This window comes from Strongylocentrotus purpuratus, unplaced genomic scaffold (genome assembly GCF_000002235.5).
Source record: "Strongylocentrotus purpuratus isolate Spur 01 unplaced genomic scaffold, Spur_5.0 spur5_contig_865, whole genome shotgun sequence".
Classification (NCBI taxonomy): Eukaryota; Metazoa; Echinodermata; class Echinoidea; order Camarodonta; family Strongylocentrotidae; genus Strongylocentrotus; species Strongylocentrotus purpuratus.
Genome location: NW_022145574.1, coordinates 851,196 through 873,539, shown reverse-complemented (window position 1 = coordinate 873,539; position 22,344 = coordinate 851,196). Strand labels below are relative to the sequence as shown.

Here is a 22,344-nt window from a genome sequence, read left to right as displayed (position 1 = left end):
CCTTCAACACACATCTCTCAAGGTTGACAAATTTTTTCTCCAGAATTTATTTTGTTGAAATGTAAGAGTAAGATTAGGGTTGGAATTGGGTTCAAGGTTAGTTCTTTCAACTAAGTGAACATGAGATAAAGTTCTTTGTCCATAGTTGAACCCAGATTTTCACTTTATGTAATATCTCGGGCCTAATTTTCATTGCATTAATAAATAAAATTTCATCTGAATTTGACCTCCATCACAGACGGCAGCGACACTACTGCCCCAGAGATCACATTCTGTCCCAGCAACGTCTTCGTCCAGGCTGCGTCGGGTGCCAGCAGTGCTACGGCCTCCTGGGACGTCCCTACCGCTACCGATGCCTCAGAACCCATCACAGCAGTCAGCAACTACTCGCCTGGTGATTCCTTTGACGTTGGTACTTACCTGGTCTTCTATAACCTTATCGATAGTGCTGGTTTCTACTCGACCTGCAGCTTTGAGGTCACCGTCACTTCAAGTGGAGGTTAGTGATTGTCCTTCCTTTAACCCGTTGACTACTGCATTATCTAATTCCCATAGACTTAACACAGGGACCACCAGGTTCCAGTAAGCAATGGGTTAATGATTCTAAATATTTATTTTGGGAGTGTACGACATTATTGTGAATCCTTGCTGGCAAGCCATTTGAAATTACCCATTATGTATAGAGTACCGATGTGTGACGTCATACTGGCCAAGTTGTCACACCCCCTGTCCACACACAACATTTTCTGTGATTAGCTATACCGTTTCGCGATAGTGATACCGTTTCACGATAGTTTTACGATGAAATTGTGTGTGTGGACGCTCACTAACGATACGTCGTATAACGAAACTAGTCTAACGAAATGCAGGTTTGGGCATCGTTTCGAACTGAAACTCAATAAAGAATCACGCCTAATCACGAAAATGTTGTGTGTGGACAGGGGGAGTGTAACTAGTGTAACTAACTGGGCGGGGCTTAATGTGACCTCGAGCGAAAAGAGACCAGACTGTAGAGTTTCAGGATTACTTTCTTCTGTTTATGGACATCCTTGAATTTATGCGATGATTATTTATATGAAGTTTCTTGTGTGTGGACACTTTGAAATTTATACTATGATTCTTTATACGACGTTTCGTTATAGAGTTTCGCGATAAATTGTTTTGTGTGTGGACATGCTGAAGGTTGCTGGTTCCAAATTTGTGCTAAACAAATGATATGGTGGTCACAGCAGTGCCAAACACTAAATTTGCCCTGCTCTAGCTTGTTGTTTGAATGATTTTACAGTGAATCTCATAGACAGGCTCTATTTAGAACCAGTATTTAGTAACCTGGACGACAAGTGATTATGACGTTAGCACTTTATTACAGCAACTGTTTGGTTTAAATTCTTCCACATGTTGCTAGTTAAGTAGTCTGTTTCGTGAGCAGTTTGACATCTGACATCATTTTTTATCCGATTTCTTTATCACAGTGGTCATCGACAGGGAGAACCCCGTCCTGAACGGCTGTCCAACCAACATCGTTGCCAACGCCAGCCCTGGTAGCTCGACCACTGTGGTTTCATGGCTTGCTCCTGTGGCATCAGACAACTCTGGCTCCGCTACCCTGACGGTCAACCGACCACCAGGCAGTTCCTTTGCTATTGGATCTACCCAGGTCACTTACACGGCTACCGATCCCACTGGGAACTTTGTCACCTGCAGCTTCGACATCATTGTCTTGTCTTCCGGTGGTAAGTCCTGTAGAGACTCCTGTAATTGATTCTTGATTGAGTAATCCCTAACAGCTCCCTCAGGAAGATACTGGGATGATACAAGTGAGAATATTGGCTGCAATGAGTGCCATATAGTGCAGAAATGGTGTGTGGACAAAGCACTACAGTAAATTCCTTAACACATGTACTCCTACAAGTCCACCATGTCTAATGTCCTACATTAGGTGGCTTAGTGAAATGGAGGGGCACAAAAAGATGCATCTGCAATGCAGGAGGCATGATAGGTAACATTAAGCCAAATCAAGGTAATACATGTATTTATCAGCTCAATACCCCCAAGATGTGGTTCTACCTTTGTGTGATAAACTGATTATTTTCAACAATTATGCATTTTGCGCTCCGGACACTCTTTTCATGCCACTTCATTTCGCTACGCTACCTTAACATAATTCTAAACCTTAATTCTGGAGCAAAGAAACCTAACACTAAACCTATTCTGGAGCAAATTCACAATAGTCTTTGATTTTCATTTCGTACCTGTTTTGTGCATAATTGTATGTGTGGCAAAGCTCTTAATATTATTTTCATAAACTTTTTGTTTTTCCTCAGACAACACAGCTCCAGTCCTGTCCAACTGTCCTTCAGACCAAACCGTATTTGCCTCTCAAAATGCCCAAGGCGCTGTAGCTACATGGTCAGCACCGACTGCTTCTGATAACTCTGGTGACTTCGTGTCGATCAATAGTGACTTCAGCTCCGGAACCGTATTCCCGATCGGCGTGAGCACTGTGACCTACACTGCTACGGACAGCTCAGGCAACCAAGACACTTGCCAGTTCTCTGTTACAGTCATAGGTCAGTTAATGTTGATTTGTCAGCAATTTCTGCCCTTAAGTAGCTCTTCGGCATGTCCAAAGTGTGTTGTGCTCTCCTGCCAATACCTACATCATACCTGCCAACCACCCCGATTTAGGCGGAGTTTCTCCGCATTTTTCATACCAACTCCGAATTCCAAGTGCATGCCTCAAAACTCCGATTTTTTTAATTTTAATTTTTTTTTTTTTTTTTTTTTTTAATAATTTTTAAAAAAATTAATATTTTGTGTGTGCGTCCGCCATTTTCAATGGCAAAATGTCCATTCTGTCCTGTAAGTATCCTACAAGCATCTCACATCAGCAATTTGGGGATGTTCATTCATACCTGCGTACAGCCCACGTGTATTTATATTACATGTGCAGTTGATACGCCGTGCATAAACACTGTATACATTGGCATGTTTTCTTCAATGCTTGTGCGATGACTGCGATCGTGGAAGCTTGTTATTTACCGGACTTCCTCGGATTTATTTTGGATTACTACTACTATATACCTTTGCAAAATAGGGCTCCTAACTGAGGTGGGTAGTGAAACATGTAGTTTTGTGAGTGTTCACATTTCAAAAATTGTTTATGTGTGGGGCGAAAAGGTTGAAGGAAAAGGCCCATTTGCACCATTAAAATGGAGAGAAAAAAATAGACCCTAAAGTCCTGTGTACCCCCCCCCCCCCCCCCAATCTACGGGCTACTACCCCAATCCTTCGGTGGTTCGCGACCTCGTAGTCCATCCAGAAAAATTTACTCCTAATTTCTCGTCTCAGGTTGGCAGGTATGCTACATGTACCTTTTACTATTTACATTCATTCGGGGTAGGCGTCTATGGGCATCCATCTTCTTCTGAGTCCGTGCAAAGCACAGTATTGTAAATAATTACGTGGTAAGGCTTTAATCTTTTCCAAGGAGGATGATCCTTGGCTCACGTGGAACCTGTCCGTCCTGTATTCCCCCCTCACCAGACTGGTGTGGTTCAAGGCTTAGTAGCAGATGACTTGACCTACAGGTTGTTCTGGCTTACAGGTTGACCAGTAGCAGGTATAATTGTAGATAACCTGACCAGGGCACCGTCTTATAAAGAGTTGATATCAATGGTACTCAAGAGATGGGAGACTGAAAACATGGGATTGATTGGAGGACTAGACAGGGGCCCTGACCTGCGCTGTATTTAAACCCATGTGACTATGTGACATTACACTATTTGACCACATGAACCTCCAGGGACACCAACTCATTCATTCACTATTGACCCTTACTTTACAGGTGCTACTGACAACGTTGGCCCAGTCACCTCCAACTGCCCTACATCCCAGACTGTCAATGCTGCAGTAGGAGCCAGCTCTGCAGTCGCCACCTGGAGCGAACCCATCTTTACCGATGCTTCAGGCGTGGCCACCGTCACCAGCAACTTCGTCTCTGGCTCCTCTTTCGCCATTGGCACCAGCACCGTCACTTACACAGCAACCGATTTCCTCGGCAACTCTGGAGAATGTTCCTTCAATATCTTTGTCAATACCGGTATGTAAGCTTCCATTAAACGCAGAGACGAAATCTAGGCTCTGTCTTTTATGAATTTAGGAGCACTAGTAGAAGTAAACTCCACTGCATAACATGTTTAGGAGGAGGCTATACATCTGTCTGTAAAATGTATTGCAACTCAACTGAGTTTTATAGTAATTGCAACTCTGTGCATGCAAAAGATATGTAAGTTAGCATAGGGTTGGGTCATTAGAAAGACAACCATAGGGTGTAATTGGTAGGAGTTAAAAGGAGACATTAATTATAATTATTTTGTTGGTACCATAGACATATAGACATATGCTTAGTACTGATAGGGGGAAAAGTATAAAGGCGATATGCCATTTAAAGAGATATTCTTGCTTCATTATGATTCATCCAGGAACGGACGGAACTCGACCAACCTTCCTCAACTGCCCAAGCAACATCGACGTGACCGTCCCCTTCGGTAGCAGCGGAACTTCCGTCACCTGGACCGAGCCCATTGCTGTGGACAACAGTGGTGTAGCCAACAGTGTGGTCTCTCAGAGCCCTGGATCTTTCTTCGCCGTGGGAGCCACTAACGTGGTGTACACCGCCACAGACCTAAGCGGCAACACTGGAACCTGCTCTTTCTTTGTCACCGTCTCAGGTAGGTCGGAACTTGTGTTTGGAGGAGAGTGTGGGTGAAAGGAAAGAAAGGTAGAAGCAAAACTGTTGAATGTTTTAGAAACCTTGGATACATATACATGTGTTAAAGTGTACCAATCACCGGAAAAAAAGATAATCTTATGCATCGCTGGAATATATAAGATCAGTGAAACAAAAATTTCTAGGTATTTTACAGAATAAAGGAGTATGACTATGAAGACAAAGTGTAACAAACAAACCCATAGAACGGAGTGCGCACGATACTGAAGTCCAACTTTGGTTCTATGTGTGCCCTATTCAAGTGTATTCTTGCTACCGAAAGTCTATTGAATCAGCTGTTACATGAGCATATCTCTACCTTCAATTTACCAGGACATGGCAACTTGATTTGATAAAAACTATCATTTCTGAGTAGAAAGTACATATTGGGTTTCATATAAGGATTGTTGGTACCGTACATCTCGTAAGTCGGCAAGATCTGCAAGACTAACAATCCTCTCTAAACATTACTGTCTTTCAGAGGAGGCACTTGTTGATGTGACTCCACCAGAACTTTTCAACTGCCCTACCGGAATCTCTGCCACCGCAAACCCTGGCTCATCCTTCGCCGCCGTTACCTGGACTCCTCCCACTGCGACAGATAACCTTGGCGTCCCCGCTGTCTCTAGCAACTTCCCGTCGGGCTCGTCCTTCCCAATCGGCACCACCTTGGTTACCTACACCGCTATCGATAACTTCGGTAACGATGCCTCCTGCAGCTTCAACGTGGTCGTCTCCTCCGGCACCAGCAATTCCGCACCAATCGTCACCTTCTGCCCCAATAACGGACAGATCTATTTCACTGCACCCGCTTCCAACAGCGTCATTGTCAACTTCGCTCCACCCACTGCGACGGACGACTCTGGATCCGTCACATCGACCTCCTCCAACCTACCAGGAGATGAGTTCCCTGTTGGAGTGAACACCGTCACCTACACCTTCAGCGATGATCAAGGACTTACAGCAAGCTGTAGTTTCTCATTTGAAGTCCAAGGTAAACCCCATGTCTGTAACCACACTACAGTCTAATCTGGCTTAGCAGCCACCTCTCTTAAGTGCCACTTTCTCTATATGAGTCTTTATAGGCAGGGCTTGACACCAACATGCACCCGGGACACATGGCCACTGAAAATCTGAATCTGGACTCCCAAAATTTTCAATTTTATACATAGGGGTCTCCCATACAGGATCAATTTGGAACCCCTTCCAGAAAGATTGGTGTGGATCGAGCCCTGTTAAAGGTGTACCACGTATTAGGCAGCTGTGAACGTAATTTGACATCCAAACTATTGGTTCACTTGACGTTTGGTCGACCCAAGCTCTGAGGGGCATATTAACTCTAAAAAGGAATGCTTCCAAGAGAGCGAAGAATGTGCACTTTAATGTGCAGAATAGTAATTGAATCCAGTGACCTGGGTAATAATGATACTGTAAGCACTTTGGTCAGCTAATGGTAAAGTGCTTCAAAAGGAACAGGCAAAATTATTATGACAGTCAAACCTGTACATAAAGACAACTTGTCTTTAAAGATAAGATTTCATGTTTCCCTTGAGCTGTCTTTATGTACAGGTTACACTGTATTATCATAATCATTGTCATGTATTTGTGTGTTTTTGCAGTTGGTGCCAACCCGTGTTCCAGCAACCCATGCGCTCCCAGTGAACAGTGCTTCTACATCCCATCCCGATTCCTGTGTATCGCCAACGGCAGGAGGAGGAGAGAAGCAGAGATGCTCGACCTTAGCGGTAAGAACCTGTCCTCTTTCTATCTTGGACGTTCATCCATCAGACATGGGCCTTGTTTCATAAAACCTTTTTATCAATGATAAATCGTGCATATATAATAACAAAAATTAAAATGAGATCAAACATAAGGTCAAACATAAGATCAAACAAAACAACAAACAAACAAAGAATAAAATGGTGTGCACCTCTTTTGACCGACTCACAACTGCATAATAGCATTTATGAATTAAAAAGGTGCGTTTTCAGTAAGGACTTAAACTGGTCAAGAGAAGGAGTATTATGAATATGCGCTGGTAATTTATTCCAAAGGATAGGGGCATTTACTGAAAAAGCTTGATCGCTATATTTTGTAACAGAACGAGGTCCAAGGGTTAACTGCAAGGTTGATGATGATCGAAGAGGTCTTAAAGAACTAGAAGAACGTAAGGAAATCAAATCAAATGTAATGATTTCAGTAGCTTAATATAGCAGTTACTGTAACTCGTCATTGATAACGACTTGGAACATCTAGTTGCTCTTTCATGGAAGGCCTTGACAGCCTGGTGGGGCATCAGCAAAAATTATCATTCATTAAGTTTGCATGCCATTGAATTAATTATATCGACTATGGAATTTGTTCTTGACTTTGCTCTTATACACCTATTTTTCATGTGCAAAAGCAAAGATTTGTAGTTTGTATCTTTTATTTGAATGTTTTATACTGATATTGCCTATTTTTCTGTATACAGACATCTGCCCCTGCCAGAATGGTGGTATGTGTCTCCTAGACGACGCCACATCCTCGGCCACCTGTGAATGCCCTATTGGATACGCTGGTGTGCTCTGTCAGATGGGTAAGACACCTACTGCTTCCATACTAGCTGTTTTACAAAGTACGGGTATTCTGTAAAGCGGACTAACTTTAGTCCATGGTTTAATCCACCGACTTTCGTCCATATGAATATATTTTTGAATAATTTGATATATCCCTAAATTACCATGATAACATAATTGTATCGTAGTTAGGCCTAAAAAAAAAAGATGTATTGCCCTTTAGGTGCTAAAACATGGGTTGGTCGGAAATCTTTGTTTTGTTTTTTTACTCCCTCTTCTGGCTGATATTTCTCAGTTTTGAATAAAAAACATTTCTAACAAACTGGAAATTTTTTTGTTTTTTAAAGCTGTCTTTCTAACCCACTCCATCGAAGTGACTAGTGGCCAAACGCCACATTACATTAGTAACTGTTGTAAAGTCTTGTGATGCTATTTGAAGTTGTCAACCAAGTTTCCATTGAAAGTTGAAATAACTTCTAGATTCCTTTGTCTATTTCAGATACAATGCCTGCTGCAAACGTTAACGTCCACAACAGGTATGCTGACGAACATGAGATCCAAGAATGGTCCAATGGAAACAGCGCCCTCTTGTGGTCCGTAATAATCTGCATGGCGATTATGCTCGTCGTCGTCATCTCTCTATCTGGGTTGCTTTGTTACGTCATACCGCGCATCGGCATGGCTCGTCGACAACATAGCAAGATAGATGAAATCCCAATCCTTCAATAAACAGAACACTGCTCACAAGACTTATCTAAATCTAATCTAAGTTTGATGCTTTCATGCCTTCACTAGAAAGAGCCATTGTGTAATCCCAATGGTAAATTATTGAAATTGAAATATTGGGATGTACATGTGAGGAGAAGTTTGATATATTTCTATGCAAAACATGAATTCAAAAGGCCGGTAATCAGTATTTTCAAAAGTCAAATCTTGTGGCCATTTTGCAATGTTCGTTTGTCGATGTATTGTGGTATAAATGTCTGTAAATACTGTACGCTTAATGGTAGATTCTTAGTTCCATAGTTTCATGTTGATATAAGACGTAATGGAATGCTGATACATGGAGGTGTCGTTTTCAATGTGCTGCTTGGATGTCGATGCGATTTCTTTTACGTCTCTTGAAACTATTTGTTAATTATATGTTGTGTTAATACTCTGGGATTACTCTAAGAATATTCTCTCCCCGTGAACACTTACTAGCCTTTCTCTCTGAAATTCAGTCTAGAAATGCCATAATGGTTTTGTTCCGACAGAACTGATCATTTGTTTTTTTTCAAACTAATTGTTGACGGCTTAGAAGTGAATGCCAACTGAAAAATAAGGCTATGTTTGGGTTGTTTTGTTGGGAGGGAGTAATGTTTGGAAGTATTTTTTACTTTATTTCGCTTCAGGTATGCTTATAAGCGATGTCGTGGGGTTTAAATCCCGGCTATCATATATTGAACCTACTATATTCCATTTTCAAAGTATGCAAACACCAAAGCATTTCAGAAATGCCAAATATATAATGTTTTATATTGCATTGATTTATATATATTGCAGAATTTTATATTGAACTACATCAATTCTGTTTTTTTATTTCAAATTTTATCTTTGTCATGAAGTTGTGGCTATCTGGAATATGAATTCATTTAGTGACTTGTGTTTGTGTTCAAATAGATATGAGTTTTGAAAATATCTCAATTTATATAATGAAATTAAAAATGGCCTGATAGCATATACATATATATCGTTCGTACTGATTTTTCTTGTATTGTGATGGTGATGGTGATAAATTATGGCAGTTGTGATCAAATTGATGATAGATTTGGTGAAAATGACGATGCTAATGATGGTTATGACAGTGGTGATAATGGTTATGATAACTGGTGATGATGACTTTGAGATAATGACGAGTATGGTGATGATTCGAACATGATGGTTCAAGTTCATATTTATTTCATTTGTTTATTTAAAAAAAGTACTTTTACACAATTTATGAGATCATGAAATAACAATGGATGGAAGAAGAGACTTAAGGTGATGATGGTGGTGATTGTTGTAGTGATGTAGATAACGCTTTATACATGTAGGTATAAATACTCCTTTTCCTACTTTTTCTTTTGTTTGCATTTCAAATTCATGAATTTCAGTATTAAAGGCACACTGCCATACTTGTAGCTACTTGCTCCCTCTATATAGAAAACTTCCCTAATCGGTGCCTGTTGGTCCCCCATGATCCTCTTTTTCTTATGTTAAATGAGAGCTGAGTTAATGAGATAGCCACCTGTCACAGTGACCTCGATGGCTCTCTGTGTGGTCTAATCCCTTCTGGCCAAGTAGTGGTGACGATCTTTAAAGATCTATGTCCCTTTTGCAGCCAACATATCAAATTCTCTAGAACTTTGCAGGTATTATGAATATGTCATGTTTGTCCTATCTTCGACATTTAAACGTTAGCAGTGCCCTAATATTCAAATTATGCAAGGAAACCGTTTACTTGCTAGACTTCACTGTGAGACACTATTGAGTGACTGACTGGCTTTTTTCTTCTTTGGTAAACATACATAAAATGAGCTGTAAAGGGTACATAAGCATTGGTCTACATCAATAACCCACTTTTTGTAATGGCCAAAATTAAACTGATTGAATCTTTGTGCAGCATAAAACGTACAGCTATTCGGTACAATGGTCTGAAAATCAGACTATTACTCACTGGCTCTGTAGCTCCTAAGTCGATTGGACAACGAATAGTCATTATTTTCCCACTTTAAGACATTTTCAAGCCCCGCTTTTTATATGGAAGTTCTAAATTAGTATATTTCAAATGCCGTTGGAATTTAACCTTTCTATTTTTGGAGCCTGCAAATGGGACAAAGTACCTGAGTTAGGAGCCTGCACATGACAAAAAAAGTTTAAAGTGTATATAACCATAAACATTATGCAATGCATTATAAAAAAATGTTTCTCTTACCGACTAAACTATAAAAACAAAATCTTCATGAAAACAATTCAAAAACAACAAACCGAATGTGGGTGAGGACAATCTTCATATGATGGTTTTAAATGAAGGAAAACAAATCATCAAATGTCTATCGAGTTATAATCATTTTCTCTTCTCGATCCTAGGCCTCTCTTCTTCTTTTCTCTCCCCCTCCCCCCCCCTCCCCCTCTCTCTCTCTCTCTCTTAATTGATCTCTATTTCTGTCCGTCCTCGATCTTCCCTCGGGCTTTTCCTCTCGATCTCGATTTTTCTTTCTCTCTTTCTCTTTTTCTCTTCTCCCCTCTCTCGATCTTTAATATTCCATCTCCCTTTTATATTTACCTTTTCTCTCTTCCTTTTACACGTACTCTTCTCTCTTTCTCCCTCTTTCTCTCGATCTCCCTCTCTCCCTCAACTATCTAGCTCTCCTTTCCCTTCTTTCTGCCACTCTTTCTCTCTCCCCGTAACTATAAACGAAACAAAAGAAGCAATTACCAGGAAAATAGAAGAGATTAACATAACACATTCTCTATTTTCATTGTTATCCATTTTCATTGTTATTTTCATGTCATATGCGAGGGTAATTAGTATGAAAGGACTCTCTCCGTTTTTGCGTTGAGGGTTTCTCAGCTGAGTGGGCTCGCTTACAGTCCAGGCAGTGGACCTGCACATGCACATCGCTACATACATACCATTGCCACGCAAACACACGCACTATCACAAAATCCACGCACTATCACAAAATCCACACACAAAAACCCCCACACAAACACCAATAGCGCTACCTACATACTGTAATACTGCGCGTTCTCTTGCACGCGATACATAATACTCCATCTCTCGAATATTTCATTAGGAAGTTGATACATACCGCGGCGAGATGGAGAAACACACGATACCGAAAACAAAAGGGATTCCCTACACCAAGGCGTATTGATGTTGAGCATCTAAGCAATAATTTAAACCAGCGGAGAACCCAGAAAAAGTTTATTTGATATTTTGTGCCTCAGTGGTCGACCAAGAACCACTGTGGATTGATGTTGTTGCGTGCACTGGAAGAAATAGCATATTCCTCCAATTCTGCATTTTTCATTCTTAAATTTTCCAACTACGCACGGGATTTGAGAGTGCACCCGGTGTATTTCTTGTTTTTATCGCCTTGGACATACATACTAGTGGAAGATTGCACCAAATATTTTATATTCATCTCAATAAAATGTTGAGATGTGGATGTATAATATTATCTAGCTTCATCGTCTATAGAAGACTCGGCTGAATATTATATGGAGATTGGAGTTGTCGGCATATTAATCTCTATTGACAACCAATGCGAATCTACACCGCTATGTATGCGTCCTCCCTGCACTGTGCCATAGCGCATGAACGCTCTAGCTCGACTAGAATGCACATACACTCCGGAGAGGTTTCTGTCAATTGTAAGTACACGTACTTATTTCTGACTGTCTGTGAATCTTGAAGAAAAAAAATGATCACGCACTTTACCTACATGATTATATCGCGAGTATTCCTTTTTAACATGTTGAAGCGAATAATTCAAATTTATCACAATATATGTTCTTTAGTCTTTACGTATTTTATTTTCATTTTTGCGTATTAATTTATAAACGTAAAAAAGAGTGGAAATCTATCACTTCATAAAGAGGATATTATTTTTCAGTCATATTTTTCTTGGATCATTTCGTTTGGAGTATAATCCACGCAAAGAAATATTGAACTGGAATCTGCTGTAAAAAGAGATAATAATTCAGGCTCAGCTAGCCCACCGCTTTGGTGTGAATGTCACTATAATGACTCCAATATTTTGTGACTCCTATAAGTATAAGAAATGTATTTCCACTCCCATGGCGATCAAGTCCTCTCAGTGATAAGAGAGTACACGCATGACCTTTGATATGTGGTAACAAAATCCTTTATAATATGTTTATAAATTATATAAACATCCCATGTTCTCCCCTTTGCCAGGCTGTTTATTTCATTCTCATTTTGCATGTGCACGACGCAACGGAGAGATAGTAGGCTTATGATTTGGAATATAAATTATTATGTTCACATACTGAGCTCTGTCATTGCAGGTGCGATGCATATCCTTCTACTGGTGCTAATTATGATAATGCATCGACAGTAATTAATGTTAACTTATGCCAGAGAGGTGATGTTATGCACGCTGATAGTTATTTTCAAGAGGTTTGACAGAGTAGGCCTACACTACCCTATTAAAGTCCAACTGTACTACTTATAGCTACTTGTGCCCTAGGAAACAATGCCTAATCGGTGATCATTGGTCTCATGATCCTCTTTTTCTTATGTTAATTGAGAGCTGATTTGTTGACATAACCACCTGTCAGTGACTATGCAGGGAGGTATAATCCCCCCTGGCCAAACTAGTGCATAGGGGCTTAAAGGACGCACTAATACTTTTCAAATATCTCATTCATAGACCATGAAAATCAACAAATTTCACAAATATGACTATCGATAAATGCTACACAGCTGCCAAGAATAATATAAGAAAAAACGGTGATCATAAAAATGATATTGATAATAGTGATAATGAATAATGATAACAATAATAACAATAATGATGATAATGATAATAACAATAATGATGATACTAATAATGATTATAATAACAATAACTACATTTATATTGCACACATATCCATCCCAGGGGATGCTCAATGCGCTTTAAGCTGCCCATAGGTGCTCAAAGCATTCAATAAATAAATTCATATCAGGTTTAATACACCTGGGTAAAGAGTGACAAATGTAGTCTTGTCAAAGAACATTAGTGCCGCGTCGGGACTCGAACCGCGAACCATGTGATCAACAGTTGTCTATTAAGGTTGAATTTCCCTTTCAGCAGTTTTCTACATCCGATAGTGGTGTGTTTATTGATCAGAATAATGTCAGTTTCAACTTTCAAACTCTAATTGGATTTATTTGATTTGATTTGAATTATTTATTTCTGTTTGGTTTTCTTTTTCTTTGCCCTTTTACAAATATATAACAAACAAAACATTGCAAATTTTACCCATGACAAAAGAATATGTAGAGTAAAGAAAGGCTGGCGGGTAACTAATCGAAAACATCAAACAAATGGGTTGACAAAGTAAGCAAAGCTTGATAGCATGACTACCCTAATGTTGAATGTTGTTTGATAAAAAACTTTTATGAAATAAAAATGATCAATATGTATTTTGTTATCAAACTCAACGGCTTCTCATGCTGCGTCATTTTCTTGTTTGGAAAGAAAAAAAAAAAAAAAAAAAAAACACCGACACGAAAATGTAATCTTAACGAAAATCTCTAGATCAAATCATACTAAACACACAACGTGATCAAAATTAATAGATGAATAGGTGAAATATGCATTCCTTAAAAATAGAAAGCGGATAATCCAGAAACGTATTTTCTTTTCTGACCGAGATCAACGTAAAGCCTCATTGCAGTTGCTCTCACGTATATTGTACGTCATCCGTTCTGATTGCCAATTAAATATGCATGTAATTTGACTAAAATCCGCTGTACTAACGCAGAACGGTTCATGTAGTGTTCAACTTTCATCGCCCTATCGGCTATATTATATATTTATATCCTGCATCCAAAATCTATTTGTATTGATTGGTTGAGAGCTCGTCATGTGATCAGAATTTTTTTTCAACTATTTTAAGGTTACTTTGAAAAAGTACAATTTTTCGAGTACTATTTGGGAGTAGAAGTATTATTTGGGGGTTGATATTTTGTTATTTTGTTTATTTTTTAAAGTCTTAATTTAATTATTTATTTTAATTTTAATTTTAATTTTAAATAAAACGGTGTAAATTCTAACATTATTTTTTTGTATATAAAATATACCTGTAGCTATGTATTTATCAATACTCATGTAAGTTGAATTCAGTGATGTTTTCAATTTCGACATTGTGACATACGAGTTTAAGATTCCACACTTTTTAGATTGTCAAAATGTTCGCTTCGCATTTATAGAGAATATATATGAAATATATTTTACTCTTTATTTATTTATCTTTGTAATTATAGGCTTACATGATGTTTGATCAGGGATATTTTAAATTATATTATTCCAAGTGTGTTTTAATGTCCTGTGGTCTATTTTACTGACCGTATTAAAGGTATTACAAAGTTTTGGTATGGGGTCATGAATTTGGTTCAAATTAACATATTGGAAGCATATGCGTTCCTACAATATTCATTGATCGTTGTCCCGGTTGAAATCGAGTCTAAAGTTATGAAATTATAAATAATAAACTCTTTATGTTGTATAGCTCCCTCTCAAGGTCAATATATCAAGTCAGCTATGAAACAATGTTTCTTGACTAAAATCGACCGTTTAGCTATTCCCGTTTGGAAATTATATATCACAACTACATATTCTGAGATCAATGGTCGCAGCTACCATTGTACGGCCGTAGGCGCTATTTGAAATTTATCAAAATTTACCGGGAGCACAGGTAAATGTTTATATTCAATTTTTCTCGAAAACAGAAGTGTTTTAGGGGTTAATTTTTTTAGTGCTTATAATACATCCACAGGGGCATCCAAATATATCAAAATTGTAAAGATTCACTAACCACCCAATTTTCAAAATTTCCCAAAACTTTGTATTACCTTTAATACATAGCATGGTTTGAAGAGTGCCCTATTTTTCCGAAGAAAAGTAAATTTTTTCGTTATAGTTATAAAAGGATTCTGCTTACTGAATGGTTTTCTATGTCACGTTGCTGTTTGAAACACTTAAAATAAACAAGCGGAGTCCCATTTCCCATGTTAGAAAAGGTTGACTTGTATCTTTAACTTAATGACCTAATACGGCTTTGATAAAACGTCTTGTATTATTATCTTTCTCGGCGAGAATCCGTTACGCTTATGTCAATATCATTAACAGTTTTGTTTAATTGTTGCTATGGATGCCCAATTACCAGTCATGAGTAAGCTATCTCTTACGAACTTCTTTTTGGCGATGTGGACAAATATAATTACTTCATGAAATGCGATCGGAATAGTAGTAGTAGTAGTAGTAGTAGTAATAGTAGTAGTAGTAATAGTAGTAATAGTAGTAGTAGTAGTAGTAGTAGTAGTAGTAGTAGTAGTAGAGAATGAGAAGAAGAGAAGGAAGATGAGGTGTCGAATTACTGGTAATAATTGTAAAGTAATATCGGTGAATTTCTTTGGGAAATAGATCAACAATAGTAACATTATATAATAACAATAAAACAAATTATATTGCCTAGCCCTAGGCAAGAGCTAAGTTCTTAACTTTTCATATTTCTAATAATCGAAATCCCATCGTATACAACGTACGGGCTTATACGCCTGACTGGAAGTCGTAAATCATTTTGATCATTACCATACATGTATCATAACAACAAGAAGTTCGGTCAATCAACTTAGCAAACATCGAAGGTAATCGACGACCAAAAGTCCCGTATTATTTATAGGACATAACAACCAGGGAATTATAATAGAACAAGGGGGATGAATTTCTTCTGATCTTCTCGTCTTAAACAAATCCCTGTAATGTCGGTTTTCTACTTGGCTTAATCTCCATATGACGCAAACTGATCACGTATGAACAGCATCTTTCAAATTCATCCCGTTGCCATGGCAGCCGACATTGAAACGGGGAAAAGTATCCCGCGAAATAAGCCGCGCGATCGAGTAGGTATCGTGCCATACTCCGTAATGTCGTCTGCATACAACTTGTGTAGGTAACTAGGTATGATGAGAGGCGAAATTTTTGTTTTTTTAACATGCTACAATCTTTTTGGTTTTCTACATTTGGCGATGGGCGTGGTACTCTTACAATACAGCGGAATGGAAAACTGTTTAATGGGTTATACTAAGGAAGCACTACTTATAGAGTTGAAGAGGTATATGGAGAGGTGTCGTAGTCTAATGGATACGTCTTCGAACTGTTGATCTCATGGTTCGCGGTTCGAGTTCCAGAATCATACAAAGACTTCTTATTCTTATTTTGGGGAAGGGGCAGATTGCCCCCTCTCCTTCAACGGATTGATAGTCAAGTCGTGTTTCAGAATTTTGGTTAATTATTCCAATGAATGATGTATAGGCCTATATCCAGTGTCACGTTAAATTGAATAATGTTCCATTTTGTTAAAAGAGATGTTTTTGCTACATATGTAAGTTCAAAATATAGAGTAATCCTATCATAATTATATTGTGCATTTATCAGGAAATATAATTCAGGGTAGGCCTGTGGCCTAAAAACAATTAGGAAATCCCCCCCCCCCCCCAAGAAAAGGTTCTAAATTCAACATATTCATCATTATTTTCCTCTTCTTCCCCCTCCTCCTCCTTTTCTTCTTGTAGTTATTATCATGTCTATCATCAGTTTTAAAGTCGTTATTAGTATTATCATCATCATTATTATCTTTAATAAGTTTTTTTTCTTATCTGTCTGTAAATATTACTATGATTTCGGGGACCCCACTGGAAATAAGTTCTCGAGCTTTCGTGGGTTATCTTGTTCAAGCTGATTTAACTTTGATCTGTTATTCCTGTATATTGTTGTATGTGGGAAGCTTGGCGAATATAAATCAATCAATGAATCAACTAATTGAATAATAGTCCAATAACAGAAGTAGAACGTTGAACAAGAATCTTACCAGAAGTCGTTTCTTGAGGTTGAACCCGTGGAAAGAGAAAATGTAAATAATAATAATAATAATAATAATAATAATAGTGAACATTTATAATGCGCCATGTCTGTCAAAAATGACACTCCTGGCGCAGTTGTGTGGAAATTGTATAATTGTGGGCATACGTACGACCATCAAGTAATTCAAGAAAGAAAGTAAAATACACATAAGTTAAAGTTTAACATAGCCTACAGTACTTCAGGACATAATTTGCAATAATAGAATAATAGAATAATACAATACAAATCATGTATTTTCAGGACTCCTCAATCCTCGCTCTCTCTCACACGGTGCACCCGCAAGCCTACGGAAAAATACAAATCATATTACAATAATAAAAGTTATATTCAAATCAAACTTATTTCCGCTCAAATATGAATTAAAACATAGTAAAAATATGTATGGAGTCGTATTTCAAGCATGTGAAACACTGATATAAGAAAGAAAAAAAAGTTACAGTAATTGTACGTTTAGATTTATATCTTGATATAATCTCGATGGGTATCATGTAAAGTTGTTATGGTGAAATTCACGTGTTTTTCAACAACGTGCTTGCTTATTGCTATATCACGATAAACATCACTACGTATAATCCTCCACTGTCGTACAACGAATAAGAAAGCTCACAGTATACATGTGCTTCATACCTCTTTCAACTTTTGACCTTAAAAAACTTGATTCTGACAGATTATGGTATCAGCGCTCACGTACACGGACACGTATATGCATAAATTACCAATTGAATGCTTAGACGTAGTTTACAGGCACTGTAGCTAATTTGATACCCAAACACAATTCTATGAAGAGTATTGAGCTGAGTCTATAAATCTGTCAGCCTCTGATCGTGTCAGGAGCAGTTATAGTACAGAGCCTACCGTGGTCAGTGGACCGTGCAGTCTTCATAGTCTACCTGTTCAGACGCTCGGTCACGCATGACGGCTGGCAAGGGGTTTGCGACTGCAGTGCAGACTAGCTTGATTGTAGTGATGCCTTCCCATTATTGTTACCACGGTAACCCATCTCTAATGATTAAGGATTTCGAACGAGCGTTTTTTCTTCTTCAAATGATATCCTACACGCTAGCAAACAAATGGGAATATAAAAGATGACATAACTTTGCAGGTGTGTATGATTTTTCGTTTAGACAAGTGAGAGTTTGCAGTAGCCGCCATCGATTATTTCTCAATTATGTATTAAATGTATAAACCCGCCCCAGTAACTACAATATCTCTGATTATTGTTGGTGCCTAAGGTTCTTGACGGAATTGAAGGAAAAAAATGACGGATTACCCATCGCACCTGTGTACGATATCAAGCCTTCACCCCCAAAAGAAAAACAAAACAAAGAAACAAAACGTAATTTAATAAAACTAGAAAAAATGATATTATAAAAGCAAAGAATTATGTGGAAAATTTCGGTCATATTCATCCGGATGACAGTGAAAAAAAAAAGTCACAGAAGGTAAAGATGTGCATAAGAGACGTAACTTACTCTCTACTCCCGTTGAACATTAGGTGTCATAAATGTCCGATCAAGCCGACGTAGGCCTGCGCCAAGGACTTCCGCCGTCCTTGACGCACTTGGAGCTGTAAAAGCGTGAATCCCGAGTTATCCTTCAAAATTATATTTCGATGGAATACATCACAGATGCCCCGCCCCCCCCCCCCCAACAAAAAAAAACCCCACACCACACCAAACCAAACCAAGACAAAACGGTACGTAACAGAACTAAAAACGTGTAAACGTGTGCTGATTTCTTTTTTTGCCAACGCACAAACTTCTTTCATAAGTTTTCACAGATAATACTTGATTAGCGTAATCGAAAACCACGGCTCATGTGCATAGGGCATGATGACTGACGATTAAACGTTTATTCCTAAATGTCAGTTGGTTTATATGAAAGTCAATGGTTGTTTACTCCTACGGATGAGACAAGACTTGATTGATGGTAAAACCCAAGCGAAGATGGGTAGAGACCCCACCCCCTTCTCTCTCTCTCTCTCTCTCTCTCTCTCTCTCGTTCTGTCTCTCTCTCTCACACATACACTCACACACACACACACACACACACGCACACTTCCTCTTTTTTCTCTCTCTCATGTATTTACTAATTTTTATAACGTACGTGTCTTGAAGCTTGATGTTATGAAGCCATAATTACACGCCTAATTGTAAATAATGGAACTGTTTTCTACGTGAACAATGAGAACTGTGCCTTCTTCGCCATAAATCCTTCGTACTAATTGCTGTTTACATCCTCTTGCATTTTTCATCTGAAAACATCACAGTGGAAAGAGATTTGATATGAAAAACATTACTTCATCCTTGCATTTCCAAGAGCTTTCCTCTTTCAGTATCTCTCCCCCGCTCTCTCTTTCTCCGCCCAAGTTATCTTCTTCTCTTTTAGTCTTTCTCATTAGTCTCTTCCTGAACCTCTTGATTTTTTTTCTCTCTCTCTCTACGTCCCTCAACAACCCCTTCTTTACCAAATGTTTCGTACCCCCCTCCCCCTTCCTGAAACAAGCTGCTTGTCGTTTTTTTTTTTGGGGGGGGGGGGGGTAAGAATTTACTGAACTATTTTTAGAGTGAATAAGCATACTCCTCCGCATACTTCTTGTACTGCTATTTCATCCCTTTCATTCTTACCTTTTATCTTACAGAATGCTGTGACGTCACAACATGAGCACTACGACGCCATTAATATCAGGTGTGTTCGGTGAAGCTACGGAGTTCGTCACATCCAACACAGATATGGCTATAGAGGGTCGCTTAGTAACCACCGAGTTAAGCACGTCGCCATGGGAACAACCCACACTGCCTGGACCAGATCCAGGAACAACTCCACAGAACCAGGACCAAGACAACATCGTCATGACATTTGGAACGGTCATGGGGACTATCGCTGCTTCCCTGATGTGCATGACGTGCATATTCGGTAACATTCTTGTAGTTACCGTGGTGCAGCGAAGTCGTCGGCTGCAGAGCACGACGAACTATTTTGTGATATCGCTCGCGATTGTGGACTTAGTCATGTCTGTTCTTTGCATGCCTTTCATGATTGGTCTTATCATAGCAGACGAATGGGTGTATGGTGTCTTTATTTGTAAGCTAGTGAGGTTCTTACAATACATGAAACCTGGTGCAACGGTCTACGTTTTAATAGCCATCGGCGTCGATCGTTTCTATACGATTCTTTATCCACTCAGCTTCAAAATCACTCGAGGAAAAGCGAAGAAAATGATTATCATCAGTTGGTCCATCGCGACTCTTATCTCATGCCCTGCCTTCTATTTCTTCATGCTTACTGAGCTTGCAGGAAACAAAACAGTCTGTACGCCTTTTGTTTCCTTTGAAGCAGCCGGAATCATGTACATCACCGCTCTGCTCCTAATCGAATTTATCTTGCCCTTGGTCTTGCTCTTGATAACTTACGCGCGAATTTTCCGCCATATTTGGACGGTGGGCATACGCGGACGCGCGCTGCAGCGGACAATGAATAGCGTACCGCGCGCGAAAGTGAAAACCGTAAAAATGTTGATGATAGTGAGCAGTGTTTTCTTCGTCTCGTGGACGCCGTTCTTTGTCGTTCAGGAATGGTTTACGTGTGCTAAAGACATGTCAGAGATCAGCCAATCAGAGGTGAACATTTATTGGGCCACGGTGTGGGTATCGCTGACGTCTTGCGCGTGGAATCCTGTCATATATTCGTGCTACAACCCGAACTTTCGACGGGGTTGCAAAGAGGTTTTCTGCGTCTCCACGATGAAGTGCTACCGGAAGGACACCTACGCCATTACGAACTCGTCCAAGTTCTCGCGTAAGAATCACGTTGGAGTGCTCACTGAGGATGTCGATGGAGGGCGCTCGTTCACGTCGTACCGTGCGTTCGATCGCGATGCTAACGGCGACAAAAAGATGGCGTGGCCTCTGCCTACCACTACGTCCACAACCTATCTCTGACAACACTGAGTCAATGGAAATCCTTTACAAGGATATCCACAAGCCTTGCCATCTCTGCACAACTCAGATAGCAGAGAGAGAAAAATTATATATTTGATTATGTATTTATTTATAAATATCTGATTTAGGCACTGTACGGATTGGAAGTTTCCTTGTTAGAAGAACCGATTTTATGTAGCTTTGATACGGATTATTGTGCTACAAAGCTTATAAAGACCCCTACTTAAAGCACAAAATGTACACGTCCTATTAAATAGGATATTTTGGTGTGCGCGCTTAATTATAAATATGACAATAGGAAAGATTTTTTTTTAAAATTGAGCAACCCACTTTTTATGAAAGCATAAAATGCTGAAAAGGGGATGTCTTTTATATGTTCTCTCTTTGTGAAATTTGTTTTCTTGTTAGGGAAAGGTTTTGTGATCTAATAAAATTCCATTAGGTTTTACCGGTAAATTTTCCAAGGATTGGAAGGAATAGACCTGGTTGCAAATTGTGAAAAGTTTCTATCATAAGCTTTGATAATACAGAATGAGCTATCCTGGATATCCCAACTTTTTTGTGAAATACGCATCAAATAAGGCCGAAAAATATCCCTAAATCTCATTCTATTTCGTACTTGATGCTATTTAAAGTCTCTCTTAAAGTCTTAAACCCTTGCACATTGGTGTAGGAATGTCAAGCCTTGTAAGTGATACAAACAACTTGGGACGTAATTAGTGCTGTTAATTTTGTCCTGTTGTTTTATTAATGGTAATAATGTTTTGTCGCATTCCTCATGCATGTAGTTGATTGCAATCCTACCGAATCACTAGAAACGGAATTGATAATGAGCAAACGCATCACGAACAAAGATATTATGGTAGGCATTTGATGCCATAACGATCAATGTATTAATATTCGATTTTGTCCCCCAATCTATAAAATACAGATTTATTATTATTATTATTACTATTATTATTGCTATTACTATTATAATTATTAATTTCACTATTTATATTAATATTATATTGATAATAATAATGAAAATAAGTATTATTTATTATTATTATCATTGTTATTAATAATAGCATTATAATAATATCGTTGACATTGGTATTTTTATCTTCATCATTATCATCATCATCGGAATTTTTTTTGGATTAAGCAAAAGGTCCATCTTTTCGGGAGCTCGATTTATGGCATTGAGGGCCTGCCATAAGACAAAGAAATGCCAGTTGATCAAAGTGCAATGCTTTTCCTGTTATACATGTGTACATATTACTGTTATTTGTCTTGAATGTGCAAATAGCCTGGTTACGAAGACAAGTGCGTAGGTCTATTTTTATATTGTGTGACTGTGTGTTCATTAACGATTTCAACTTGTATATATATGTTCCATGGTTTTCTTT

The 22,344-nt window shown here is 38.7% G+C and overlaps 2 protein-coding genes across 33 annotated transcripts in view; both read left to right on the top strand.

Moving 5' to 3' along the window:
- LOC590790 (mucin-17) overlaps positions 1-9,057 on the top strand; it is a 75,870-nt gene extending 66,813 nt beyond the window's left edge. For 31 of the 32 annotated variants that reach the window (XM_030973280.1, XM_030973218.1, XM_030973263.1 and 28 more), the window contains 9 exons: positions 239-499; positions 1,473-1,733; positions 2,325-2,570; positions 3,848-4,102; positions 4,485-4,733; positions 5,253-5,765; positions 6,391-6,516; positions 7,245-7,349; positions 7,829-9,057. In XM_030973280.1, coding sequence (XP_030829140.1) covers positions 239-499; positions 1,473-1,733; positions 2,325-2,570; positions 3,848-4,102; positions 4,485-4,733; positions 5,253-5,765; positions 6,391-6,516; positions 7,245-7,349; positions 7,829-8,058 — 2,246 coding nt within the window. In that variant the 3' untranslated portion in view covers positions 8,059-9,057. Of the gene's footprint in view, positions 1-238; positions 500-1,472; positions 1,734-2,324; positions 2,661-3,368; positions 3,419-3,847; positions 4,103-4,484; positions 4,734-5,252; positions 5,766-6,390; positions 6,517-7,244; positions 7,350-7,828 lie in introns of those variants that run through there. The other variant, XM_030973344.1, reaches the window with a different exon arrangement.
- Positions 9,058-11,441: 2,384 nt separating this feature from the next.
- On the top strand, positions 11,442-21,262 carry LOC115919426 (probable G-protein coupled receptor 19). Its single transcript, XM_030973180.1, has 2 exons — positions 11,442-11,730; positions 19,654-21,262. The coding sequence occupies exon 2, from the start codon at positions 19,673-19,675 to the stop codon at positions 20,951-20,953; it is 1,281 nt and encodes a 426-aa protein (XP_030829040.1). The 5' UTR covers positions 11,442-11,730; positions 19,654-19,672; the 3' UTR covers positions 20,954-21,262.
- Positions 21,263-22,344: the final 1,082 nt, after the last annotated feature.

Coding starts and splice junctions, on each gene's coding strand:
- LOC115919426 (XM_030973180.1), top strand. CDS start 19,673: ATGAGCACTACGACGCCATTAATATCAGGTGTGTTCGGTGAAGCTACG.